A 12,918-nucleotide genomic window follows, 5' to 3' on the forward strand; every position below is an offset into this window, starting at 1 on the left:
TCCTGTGGTTTTTGTCTTCAGGAACAGTAGGCAACTAGGAATAATGCGGAACTCTACAGAGCGTCAAAATGGTTTCCAGCCAAGCAGCTAAGCTGGCAATAAGCATGCTAGACTGCAGCTCACTAGTATCCAGCCAAAATATCAGCTGAGGAATATTCATTCCATGTCACTTTCCTTTTGTTATTTAGAAACATATGTTACAATCAAAAGCTTAATTTTGGAGACGCACTTGCTAAAATGATTGACAACGTTTCAGCGCCATGGTATACGTTGGTGCTTTATAAATCAATAATATTACCTTTGGCACTTGTGGGAAGATCTGACCTTTACAGGAAGCAGGAACTCATGAGAATATGGAAGTAGACCTTGCAGACTGCCCTTTGAAATGACATTTTCCTGACTGATGTGGTGTTTCTTTGCCTATAACACTTTCTACAGCAGATTGTAGAAGCTCTCAGAAATGATTGCTGGGCCTCCACAATGGGCTCTATTCACAAAACTTCTCATAAATGACTTATTTATCACCTAGTTGATAAAAATACAAATTTGGGACATTTACAAGCAAAATAATCACTCAAAGTAATATTACTTTTCTTACCTAAATTATATTATATTTTTGCTCTCTGGAAGCTTAAAAAAGTAACAGATAAGGTGAAAACAGAGGAAAACAGATGAAAAAGCTTTGAGAATCATGCCCATTGTGTCTTTTACCAGTGATGGCAACTTGCTGCCGCTTGTATCCTTGACCAAAATCACAGGAACCAGGTAAAGTAAAAACAGGTTATGGCTGTGAATTTGCCAGCACTAGTCTACTTTAGGGGACCCAGCAGGAATCTTCACAGAGGAATTCTGGTAACATGATTGGGTGGTTGGCACCCTCCCGCTCTACTGGTTAAAAGTTGTAAAGAGAGGATCAGCAGGACAGCCAGGCAATGTGCATCGTTTAAAAGGAAATCAATATGTTAGCCTCCATATCCCTCTCACTTTAGGGGTGCTTTAAAGCATGCAAGGCTGAAGTTCCCTGGTGTCCTGCCAACATATGAGGCAAGAAACATTTAGCTCAGTACAGTGGACCAAGATATTCCCAGCTCTTTACATCCAAGCCCCTCTTTTCCTATTTTGTAAAACCTTCTAGATCACTGAAAGAACAAGGATATAAAGCAGGTGCTGTAACGGTGCTGGTTGCATCACTGTGAAGATGAGCATTACAGCTGGGCAATTAACATTTTGTAAAAAATAAATGAAGAAGCCAGGCCCATCTCTAGGGTTTGCACGTACATTCGTACACTGTCAGGATTGCGTACTAGTAAGGCTGTTGCCCTTGATGTGGGATTTGAGCCCTTTGACAAGAATTTGAATCCCGGCTCAAGCCTGTACCTTAAACAGTAAGGAATCTCTGGGCAAGGCTCCCTAATGATCCTGGTCGCCCGTGGAGCATTTGAGTGCACCAGGAGAAAAGCACGTTCTGAGTCTTGTCTTCTCTGTCTTCTATTTTCTCCTATGCTGCTGATCCCAGAATTAATTCTAAACTAGGCGTGGGTGTAGTATATTTAGTAGTATATTTATATATATTAGATCAGTGATTCAGTACCTAGCAATTAGCAGCAGCAACAAGTTTCTATTCATAGTAATCATGCTGTGAGCAGTTCTACCAGTCTTCTGAGGCCTGCTGACCCCTACAGTCATGTGACGCAACAGTCACATGATCATCAGGTCATTGGGACTCAAACTAGTGACTGTAGTGTGCATGGCTAAGAAAGGTGAGGACTGTATAATAATCATTGCTGGCAACTGCATTTAAATGGACCTTGGACATTGTCTTGCTCTCAGCAGCGGTCGTTTGTTTAACCCTTTCGGGACCGGCCGCCTGACCCCCCTTCAGGACCAGGCATTTTTACAGAAAGGTGGGGGGCGTTTGGGGGCTCAGGCAGCCTGATCCCTGCAGGGTCTGGCCGGGCTGTCTCCCCCGTGTGGCCAGGTGTCCCCCCTTGCCAGCAGCCATCACTCACCTTCCAGGCTCCAGCGACGATGCCGCTCCGGCCGCCATCTCTGCTCCTACTGCCGCTCAGTTCCGGGTCGCGGCTTGATGACGTCATCAAGCCGGGACCCGGTGCTGAAGTCAGAAGGAGCAGAGATGCCGGCAAGAGCGGTGGGGGGCGCCGATCGTCGCAGGAACGGCAGGGAGGTGAGTGGATCCTCTCCCCCCCCCCCCCCCCCCCCCCACTGCAGCTGTCAAATTGATCACTACGATCAGACGCCGATCGTAGTGATCACGTGATCAGCAGCCATACGCGATGGCTGCTGATCACTAATGGGAGATGTCAGCTGTCATATGACAGCTTAATCTCCCCTCTCCGGTGCGCACGATCGCGTCGGGATGGTTAGTTAGAGCGGACGTTGAATCAACGCCCAGTCAGAACGGTAGCACCACCTGCTGGATGTTGATTCAACGTACTTGGTCCCCAAAAGTTAAACCCCTGTTGGCGCCGATAAAATCTTTTTCTTTCAACTCCATTAACATGTACTTAAGTTTAGCCACAACTAGTTGTTGCTAGTGACACATCCCTAATGCTGGGTACATACTATGAGATTTTCTGGCCGATTTACTGTCAGATCGATTATTTCCAACATGTCCGATTTGCTTTCCGATCGATTTCCGAGCATTTTCCGATAGATTTCCTGTTAAAGTGCACGGAAATTGATCAAAAAATGCTCGGAAATCAAATCGAACATGTTGGAAATAATCGATCTCAAAAGCCAGGATCCGCACCGTCTTAATTCTCTAATATTTGCAGTTTACACACTACTTAGCAGTCTAAATGATTTTTACAGAGCAGGCTGTGAACTTTTGACCTGTCCTGTGCAGAAAAAAAAAACAATATAGTGACTGACACTTGAGAATAACCTTCAGAAGACAGAGCTCTCTGCTACTTTGAAAGTTGTGGAGCTCAATGGCTTATTTGCATAGATAACAACTGGAATTTCTTAATTCTTCCTGTACTGGAAACAGTAATAGACATATGTCTCTGCTCCGGTTTTATTTCTCAGCTGTACTACACATACAAATCATCATCATTTTTTTTTCGCTTCAGTGTCTCTTTAACCACTTTATCCCATGGCGGTATTTACCCTAACGGACAAGAGCAACTTTCACCTTTCCGTGCTCATCCCTTTCATTTGCCAATAGCTTAATCACTACTAATCATAATGAAATGATCTATATCTTGTTTTTTTCACCACCAATTAGGCTTTTTGGGGTTGATATTTGTTTTCAGTAATTATTTTATTTTCTATGCATTTTAAAGGGAAATACAAGGAAAAAATGAAAGAAATACACTTTCTCCAATTTCATCCCCTATGGTTTTAATATAAACACTGCTATGGTACATAAAACCCACACATTTTATCTGCCTATTTGTCCTGGTTATCACAAGATTTTAATTATGTCCCTAGTACAAAGTATGGTGACAATATATTATTTAGAAATAAAGGTGGATTTTTTCTTTGGTGTTTTTTTCCCCCACTATTTGCACGTGCACGGGAATGCACGAGTACCCACAGGAGCGCACACGTGCACGCGCAATGCGGCAGCAGCACTGTCTGACTTATAAAAACGTCCTGGAGCCATTAAGAGGCTCTAGCAGGACCTTTTTATAAGTCAGCATGTCATTAAGTGGTTAAGTACTGAGATCTAAACAGCTCTATGACTACAAAACAGTTACAAATTGAGATCTAAACGGTTCAGTGTCTACAAAACAGTATTTGTGTTCGAGTTGAGCGATTTGTTTATACAAAGCATTCAGTAGAAAGTATAGTCTCTCAATGTACGTTAACAGTGCATTAGTAAAATGGAAAATCCAGAAGGATAAAACACTACTCACAAATATGCTACTGCACTGGTTGATCTGACCCAAAGCCAGAGAAATGTAGACAAACATCAGAGCATAACTGATGAGGACCGTTGTCACATCACTGTTGCTTTCCCTGTTTAGCTCATCTTCAATACTCCTCTCAGCAGAGAAGGAGATGGATAAATTTGGGTTGTTGTAATTTTTCACAAAGTTGATGAATCTGGTGAAGGAAAGATAATCCATATATGGTGATAACGATGTATTTGTGCTGAGGAAGTAACATTGCATTACCTCTATGTAACAGAAATGTGCAGGATTCAGCAACATGAAGACCGCTTATCTAGAGCAAAGGTTATGCTAGGCTATGTCTATGATACTGAAATGTCAAACTGAAACTTACTCTCTCTCCCAGGCACGGGCCTTGTTTATCCTATCAGTGTCGTTGTGGAAGTTGTTGACAGGGAAGGTAATCACAAGCGCTGTAGCATTGTTATATGCCTCTCCTGAAATAAAACAGAATTTCAGCACACAGCCCCAGGTCTCTGCCATGCTATTATTGTGGACTATTTCAGATAATTAGGATGATCATCTGAAAATATGTTGCACACACTTCTACAATTTACTGGAATGTATTAATTGAAGATGAAATCACACCAAGCATTGAAAATGAAAGAAAATTCAGCAAACAATGGACACAAACCAACACCGACCACATCATGTTCTTTCACAGAGGCAGCCCAACTAGTTGCTAAGCACAACAGCATCAGTTTGTTTACAATTGTTCTTTACCAAATCACATTTGCAGTTTCAATCATGCTGAAGTATATTAAACCCATTACAAGTTGTCAAGTTTTCTGCCAAAAAAAAAAAATCTATCTGTACAATTAACCTTAGTTTTCAGACATGTCTCTCCCCGCCTGGTCACAGACATTATTGGAATGGATGTAGCGCTCACCAGAAGAGCAGATGTCCTTTTACATTTCCCTACAATGTCTCTAATATCTAACCAGAAGATGAGGGACATAGTCGCTTACTGGAGAAGAGTTCTTCAAAGCTCATTCTCCAGAGCAGTCTCTCCATGGCTATAGGAAGAAGGTTTTTCAGTTCTATGAAGAAGAATTGGGAATAGGTGGCATTTAAAGTATCCCTTTTAGGGTACTCAACAAGGTGTTTGAAGCACCAGCAAATGGCAATAACTCAAACTGCAATCAATGTATGGATTGAAGAACTTAAGAGTTTTTCTTCCATATTCACTGTGAATCCACTCCATTGGAGTCAAAGTATGATGTACAGATCAGACACACAGAACCAAGTGGACACCCTAATCATCCTGCTTTGTAACGTAACTGATAACTACAGCTGGCCCTCCTCTCCCTCTATCTAGTCTGGTCACTAGGTTATCTTAACCTAGTCATGGGCTTGCTTTTAGGGCTCATTCACACTCCCATCACAAGGGATCGGGCGTCGTAGTGCATCAAAGGAAAAACGGGCAAATCATGTGATAAAATGTTCCCGCAAAGTCAGTGATTACAATTTGATGAACCTCAGTAAACTACTGAACCAGCCCACCAGAGAGAAAGACACAAGGCCCACTCAGCGTTACAAAGAATATGTACGTAATATTAGAGTACTGCCCATGTTTGCCATCCATTAATTCCGAAAGTTTAGAAAGTATTAGAATCAGGCTGAAACCACTTATTGGTTAACTCAAATGTAGCCAATAATACATTTCTAAATAATTGTCATTCACACTAGTTAATGCTGTGATCCCACACAAATGTTTACGGTTAGGGTTTATTTAACATTAGTTCCAATATAAATGTGACATACCTTCATAGCCTCCTAGTACAAGCCAAGGGAAGATTGGCCCACCAAAAGTGCCAAGGCATGGATCATGGAGAACAGAAGTGTCATTTAGAGATGCTGGGGATCTGTAAGATAGGACGTGTTAAGAAGGGGGTTGTTATTATCATGTGTTTGTATAGCATTGACATCTTCACAGCATGTTCTCAGATGAGTTCACCATCTAATCAATACCATAGGCAGTCTCTATTGTCTCTGACCCTCCATGGCCCTTTTTTATGTGTCTAGGAAGTGGTAGGAAACCAGAGTGTCCAGAGGAACCCAACACAAACAGAACTAGCAGATGATGTCCTGCCTCAGTACTGCAAGGTGTGATTGTTATCCACCAAGCCACAGAGCCTCCTGAAACACAGCTGGCACAGTACATAATGTCCCGAGAATGATAGATTACAAGTATTCTGAATTACGTAGAACACTGACTGCTTACAGGTGCAACACAAACTGATGCAGTGCAGAGGCTAACTGTAATAAAATAATGTTTACTCTTGTTCATGTTCACCAAGGTTAATAAAGGGAACCGGGTGGGGCTGTGCAGAATAGTAAATACAGAAATGATCGGTTCTCTCTCAAACACAGAAAATATCTCTTGGAATAAGGAAAACATTGCCTTTATTTGAATTTTGGTTTCCCAATCTGTAGTCCATTGTCTTGAGGTTTGGTACACTATCTTCTGATGCTCTATAACTGGCCAATAGGATTTCACCCAAACCCACTGGATTTTGCTAGTAAGGAAGTAGTATGAGTATTGGACTATTCAGCTATTATGAATGCTTATATAACAGCTGCTGCATGTGCTGCTAGATTTAGTGCTGTATAAACAAGGCAGATTTACATATGGGACTTTTCAGGAAGGAAGACTCTGGTGAGATGTCTGTGTCTGCCAGGGGAAGTGAAAAAGATAAGGGATAACTATGGGGAAGAGAAATCTTTTTTTTTTTTTTTTTTTTTTTTTTTTTTTTTTTTTTTTTAGCAATTATAAAAGAAGACTAACAAAATATTTCATACCAGCCAGAAAGATATTTGAAACTAGATTTTTTCGTCATGGACTGAGCGGAAATAAATCAGCTACTCCTAAATGATCACAAAGCTTTTGAACTACTAAAATTGTGTAAATGAATACAGTCAAAATCCAAATAAAAAAACCTATCAGCAATGTTTTCTTATTTCTATCCTTAGGACCCAGTCACACTGGAAATGGTGCCCATCGTATTTTATTTAGCTTTAAAGGTCAGTGAATGAACATTAGTGATGGTGGGGGTGTAATGAGCCAGGAATCTATGTGGATGGGAGGGGGGATAATGGTACAAAGTGGAGGAGAGTATAAAAGAGTGTGTAAGTCAGTGCTATATTACACATGCATGTTAGGCCAGGAGCCCACTACAGATCGCTAACTGCAATCGCTTAGCATTTTATACAGCGATTCTATATTAGTGCTTGCGTTCGCAGAGTGATTGTGTTTTGCAACTGCCATTTTTTTGGCAGTTGCAAAACATACTGTTTTGCAGTCCTATGTTTTTACAGCGAGGATAGGGTCAGTGCATCCTACAGCAGGCCTACATCCGAAATGACTGACAGCTCATATGTGCAGCACCTCTAATAGGCTAACTGCACACTTTGCATTCTAAACAGATGCAGATCATATGCATAACTACTAATGAACTAAAAGCTTACCATGCAAACAGGAAACACAGGAATACGGGCTGGGAGCAGCTAGCCTGGTAGTTACATACTATAGCAGGGGGAGGAACTGGGGGGGTTCTGTGCATCCCAAAAACCATTAAACACGCTGCAATTGACTGGTTGATCCCTCAGGCGTGCACCACCTCTACCAGGCTAAAATGCACACCCTGCGTCCAGACAAATGCCACATTTATTAAACTATGGAGGAGCTTTTGCTTTTAACCTTCCTGGCGGTAAGCCCGAGCTGAGCTCGGGGTAAGCCGCCGGAAGGCACCGCTCAGGCCCCGCTGGGCCGATTTGCATAATTTTTTTTTTGCTGCACGCAGCTAGCACTTTGCTAGCTGCGTGCAGTGCCCGCCGATCCGCCGCTATCCGTCGCGCCGCAGCCGCCCCCCCCCCCCCCAGACCCCGTGCGCTGCCTGGCCAATCAGTGCCAGGCAGCTCTATGGGGTGGATCGGAATCCCCTTTGACGTCACGACGTCGATGACGTCGGTGACGTCATCCCGCCCCGTCGCCATGGCGACGGGGGAAGCCCTCCGGGAGATCCCGTTCTTTGAACGGGATCTCCGGATCTCCGATCGCCGGCGGCGATCGGAGGGGCTGGGGGGATGCCGCTGAGCAGCGGCTATCATGTAGCGAGACTTTGTCTCGCTACATGAAAAAAAAAATTAAAAAAAAAAGATTTGCTGCCCCCTGGCGATTTTTTTGCAAACCGCCAGGAGGGTTAATGTAGCTTGCATGCAAAGTATCATGTACTGGAATCTTGCACCACGGTGAGGTAAACCTCCAGGCAAGAGACCTATCCTATAGTTAAAACAACATATGTGTAAACCTGGGAGCAGCTAGGCAAAAATGTGTAACTTACATCTGATAGACAGCGAGGAGAGGGCCAGCGCATCCTACAGCAGGCTGCATCCGCGAAATGACTAACAGCTCACATGTGCAGCTAATAAGCTAACTGCACACTTCTCATTCAAAACAGATGCACATCATATGCATAACTACTAATGAACTATAAACTTACCATGCAAACAGGAAACACAGACGGGCCACATATGGGCTGGGAGTAGCTAGCCTGGTAGTTGCACACTATAGCAGCAGAGTGATTGTGTTTTGCAATTTCCATTTTGGGGGGTTTCGGGTAGAGAAATCAAATTTGTACAGCGATTGAAAAGCAATTTTGCAGCAGGCCTATCTTTTGTATTGGAGCGTAATCACTCCGCTGCAGGACCCATGATTGTGATTTCAAAAGCTCCTGTTGGGTTTGCCTTCATTGACTTTCATTAGCCTAGCGCTTTTTTAATTCGCAATTCCAAAGTGTGGCTAAAAGTGCTCTAGTGGGCCATAGCCCTTATAGCGCACCTTATGGCAAATGCATGATATTACACCATAGTTAAAATTTCACCTAATGAAAAAAAATAGAAAAAGGGCCAAACTGTATATATTGTTTGGCACCACTGCTGGTTGCCATGCACATGTTGTACTGAACGTGTGGCTCCATTCAATTCATGTATACTGGGCATAATATGCACCATATCACAATGCTGGAGGTTAGACCTCTCCTCTTTTTTTCTGCTCAAACAATTTCTAATAAAGTTATGGGATGTTATCCTGACATCATTAACACTGTACTGTCACTGCTAGTTATGTGGCTGCCATTTTCCTTTCTAAAGGCAAGTTCAAAGAGGACTAACAATGTAATTATCCTGTAAGACAACAGAAGGGGAAATGCAGATATGATGTACAACCAGCAGAATATGATAACAAAGGTCACAGCAACTTACTGCACACAGTATAGGAAGTGAGTGTGATAATCTGCCATAACAAAGAAGCCATCAGGATCCTTCACTGTGTGATTCAGCACAGCATAATTGTTCTGGAAGTAATTCAGGACGCTGAGAATTGTGCAGTTGTTATTATATGGTGCCAGTGGAGCCAAACAGATGTCTTTAAGCATCACAGTCTCATTATTGTAGGTGGCATTTATTCTTTCAATGGCATCCTGTAATTCCAACACCTGCAAATAGCATCAGAAAAAACACTTAGCAATGCTACATCACAGCAAGACCCGGATCACTGTTACTAATACCTTCCTGGTTCCTGGGAGAAATGCACATACCATCTTTTATATGAAAGACTCACCAGTTTATTTCATAGCCAGTATACTAAATATAATGTTGTCTTCTTAAAACAAAAAGGTATTTGCCATTATTTAGGTTTGCATGATGAGCAAGTTGGTATTCCTGTAATGCATCAGCTATACAAACTACTGCTTTATGCCACTGAAAATCATACATCTTGAGCCACTGCTTGACAGGTTGCCAACAGTCTACTCATTTTACATGAAACTGCAAGACAACTTGCTTCCACTCCTCTCTGAAATCAGCTGCTGGACAAGTCAGTCAAGTGTAACCACATGATACATAATGTAGGAAGAACGGAAGATGCCAGACTACATGTCCCACAATCTCTGCATAACAGGGGAAACCATGTGTTGGGCTTTAAAGTACCCCTGGATCGAGGAAAAAACTAAATTAAAGTGTACCTGAGATGAAAGAGATCTAAGGTACCATACTTACCTGGGGCTTCCTTAAGCCCCTTGAGACTGGTCAGTCCCTCGCCGTCTCCCTGGGTGGCTCCTGTCCCCCGCAATATGGCCCAAAAGCCCGAGGCTGGGAGCGTTCTGCACTTATTCCGTACTACTAGAGCGACTGGGGAACGTGCGCGGCCGTGCATGCCTGACTTGGCCAGGCTACCGGGCCATACTGTGGGGGACAGGAGCCACTCAGGGAGACAGCGAGGGACTGAGCGGCCTCAAGGGGGCAGGTAAGTATAGAACCGATCCGAACCGCTAATGCAAAATGAAAGAAAGTGCGTGTTCATCCATGAGTACTTTGTTTTACTTTGCATGTGCGGTTCAGAACTTTCACATGCTTAGTTCAGAATTGCTTGACGCCACACTGGGCAACTTCCGGGAGGTTTGGGGGAGAAGAAGAACAGGAACAAGGAACAGGAGGCTGGGGAGAGAAAAGGACTAGGAGCATGGAGTGGGAGGCTCAGGGGAAAGAGGACCAGGAACATGGAACGGGAGCCTTGGGGGAGAAGAAGACCAGGAACATGGAACTGAAGGCTAGGGGGAGAAGAAGACCAGGAACATGGAACTGAAGGCTAGGGGGAGAAGAGGACCAGGAACATGGAACTGAAGGCTAGGGGGAGAAGAGGACCAGGAACATGGACCGGGAGGCTCGAGGGAGAAGAGGACCAGAAACATGGAATGGAAGGCTCGGGGGAGAAGAGGACCAGGAACGTGATATGGAAGGCTTGGGGGAGAAGAGGACCAGGAACATGGAACTGAAGGCTAGGAGGAGAAGAGGACCAGGAACATGGAGCGGGAGGCTCGGGGGAGAAGAGGACCAGAAACATGGAATGGAAGGCTCGGGGGAGAAGAGGACCAGGAACGTGATACGGAAGGCTTGGGGGAGAAGAGGACTAGGAACATGGAACTGGAGGGACACCAGAGAAAACAAGCAGCATCAGGAGGCTAACGATTAGGTCATCTAGCCCACCATGGGCTTCATTCAATTGCCTTTTCCCTACTTCAGGGGTGCTTTAAATTATACCCATTTCGGGAGAAATATGGAGCCTGCCATTGTTGACACCTGAAAAATGCTGGTGCTCAGGGCTCTTTCACACCAGAGCCAGTTTTCTGCAGTTTAATGCAAATTTGAAACTTTAACCAAGGTAAAATGAAAGTCCATAGACTTTCATTTTACCTTTCACATCCGATGCTGTGTTTTGGTGCGTTGCGGTTCAACGCACCCGGGAGCTTTTCATCATCAGGAGCTGGGGTTTTCCCGTCGGGTGAATTAATTACTACCGCCGCTGATTGCGTCGCACCGCTACATCCCGACGACACGCCGCAGGGCAAGCGTTCTAGATGTGAAAGAGCCCTCAGGCTTTGGCTAAAATGTTTTGTAAATTGATCAAGCGGAACAAGTAAGCAGATTGGGTGTACTGCATTACTTCTCACTTTTCTGATCAACATAAGTCCAGGCAAATGACTAAAGTTAGTCAAACACTATACAATCTTTATGCCCAATTAGACATTTGAGAAGACAAAAACGTCTAATCGATCCGGATGCCTCTGCTCCTGTACCTAGCAAATTAATTGTGGTGTTATACCACTTTTCATCCTATTTATAAATATGTGCGCCCATAGAAAAGTGCAATTACCCCTCAAAGTTTGAGCTCAGAGCAGGAGAGCTCAGTCCAACGCATCTCCCACAAGCATATTCATGATAAAACAGTCCCTGGGCACTGCTGGGCTGATCACAATGCTTTATAAAGGGGACAAAATTACCAATATTCTTTTTCAACAAAAATATTACAACTTGAAAGGCAAAGACTCGAGATTAGAAAGTTTTGCAATAAAGTAAACAATTTGCCTACAGATAAAGGTCAGCACCATCCCCGGCATACCCACCAATTTACAACCTCTGTTTCCATGGGTGCCAAGAGAGACTCCATCAGGTTCTTTACAAATGCTGACTTTCCTGAAGAGGACATCTGCATAAACAAGCTCCACCTAGACATGGAAATGCTCAGACCAGGCTATAGGTTGAACATAATAGGGTGTTTTAAAATATTCACAGAAAAAGACATGGGGAGGTAAATAGCTGTATGTACCTGGCAAGTTTTACATGTCTTGATATGTTTACTTTAAGGATGATCTCACAAGAGACGGGGGGGCCTGCGGTTTCTAACAAGACCCAGGTAAGTTGTTCTAACAAGGCAAAGATGCAACCTGATTTTGCAGAGGCACTGTACTTCTAGCAGTGAGAGGAAGTAGATGAGAAAGGAGGGGCACAAGGTGCATGAAGAATTACCATAAGTCCTCTAGCAGATGTAATTAAGCACATTTCACAAAACATTGGCATTTTTACACTGACCAACATCCATTTACCTGAGCCAGAATGTCAAAAGTAAGTGGTGGCCCAAAATGTACATCATCTCCTGAAGGATATGGAGAGTAGGTGTCTCCTTTGCTGAAAGGTGCAGTAATGATAAGCTGCTCTGTGCGGAAGAAAGGTCCAAAGTGTGTGTCAAAGTAGTCCTTCTCCTTGCGGGCTTGGCTGTGTGGGTCAGACCACAGTTCTACAGGATCTGTAGTGATCTGCATGTAGATCATTCCAGAACAACATGCAGCAATTAAAGCAAGAGAGAAAAAAATAACAATCCAGGGGTGTCTGACACAGAAGGAGCCCCATTTTGTGAAAGCAGTCCTCAGACAACTCTCAAGCCGCTCCCCAATTGAGTCACAGCATGATGGATCACCTGCATGAAACAAAATGAACATTAAAGCAATGTGGTTCATAAATGGTCTACACTCTACAGTATTACCTTCACATATACTACACAATGCAAACCTTTACTAATATTCTGTGTAATCTTTTAGTTCACTACAGGCTCTACTGTATGAATGCTGTGCTCGGAACATCTCACCTCAATCCTCTCTGTCGTCTT

General features: G+C 43.5%; 1 protein-coding gene across 1 annotated transcript in view; it reads right to left on the reverse strand.

Annotated features, from left to right (window-relative positions):
• The window catches only part of LOC137518870 (NPC intracellular cholesterol transporter 1-like), a 105,939-nt gene that overhangs the window by 29,586 nt on the left and 63,435 nt on the right, over positions 1–12,918 (reverse strand). The window contains exons 8-12 of the mRNA XM_068237260.1: positions 12,359–12,729; positions 9,180–9,412; positions 5,682–5,782; positions 4,252–4,354; positions 3,882–4,071 (exon numbers count right to left, since the gene is read on the reverse strand). Coding sequence (XP_068093361.1) covers positions 3,882–4,071; positions 4,252–4,354; positions 5,682–5,782; positions 9,180–9,412; positions 12,359–12,729 — 998 coding nt within the window. The remainder of the gene's footprint in view (positions 1–3,881; positions 4,072–4,251; positions 4,355–5,681; positions 5,783–9,179; positions 9,413–12,358; positions 12,730–12,918) is intronic.

This window comes from Hyperolius riggenbachi, chromosome 5 (assembly GCF_040937935.1).
Source record: "Hyperolius riggenbachi isolate aHypRig1 chromosome 5, aHypRig1.pri, whole genome shotgun sequence".
Classification (NCBI taxonomy): domain Eukaryota; kingdom Metazoa; phylum Chordata; class Amphibia; order Anura; family Hyperoliidae; genus Hyperolius; species Hyperolius riggenbachi.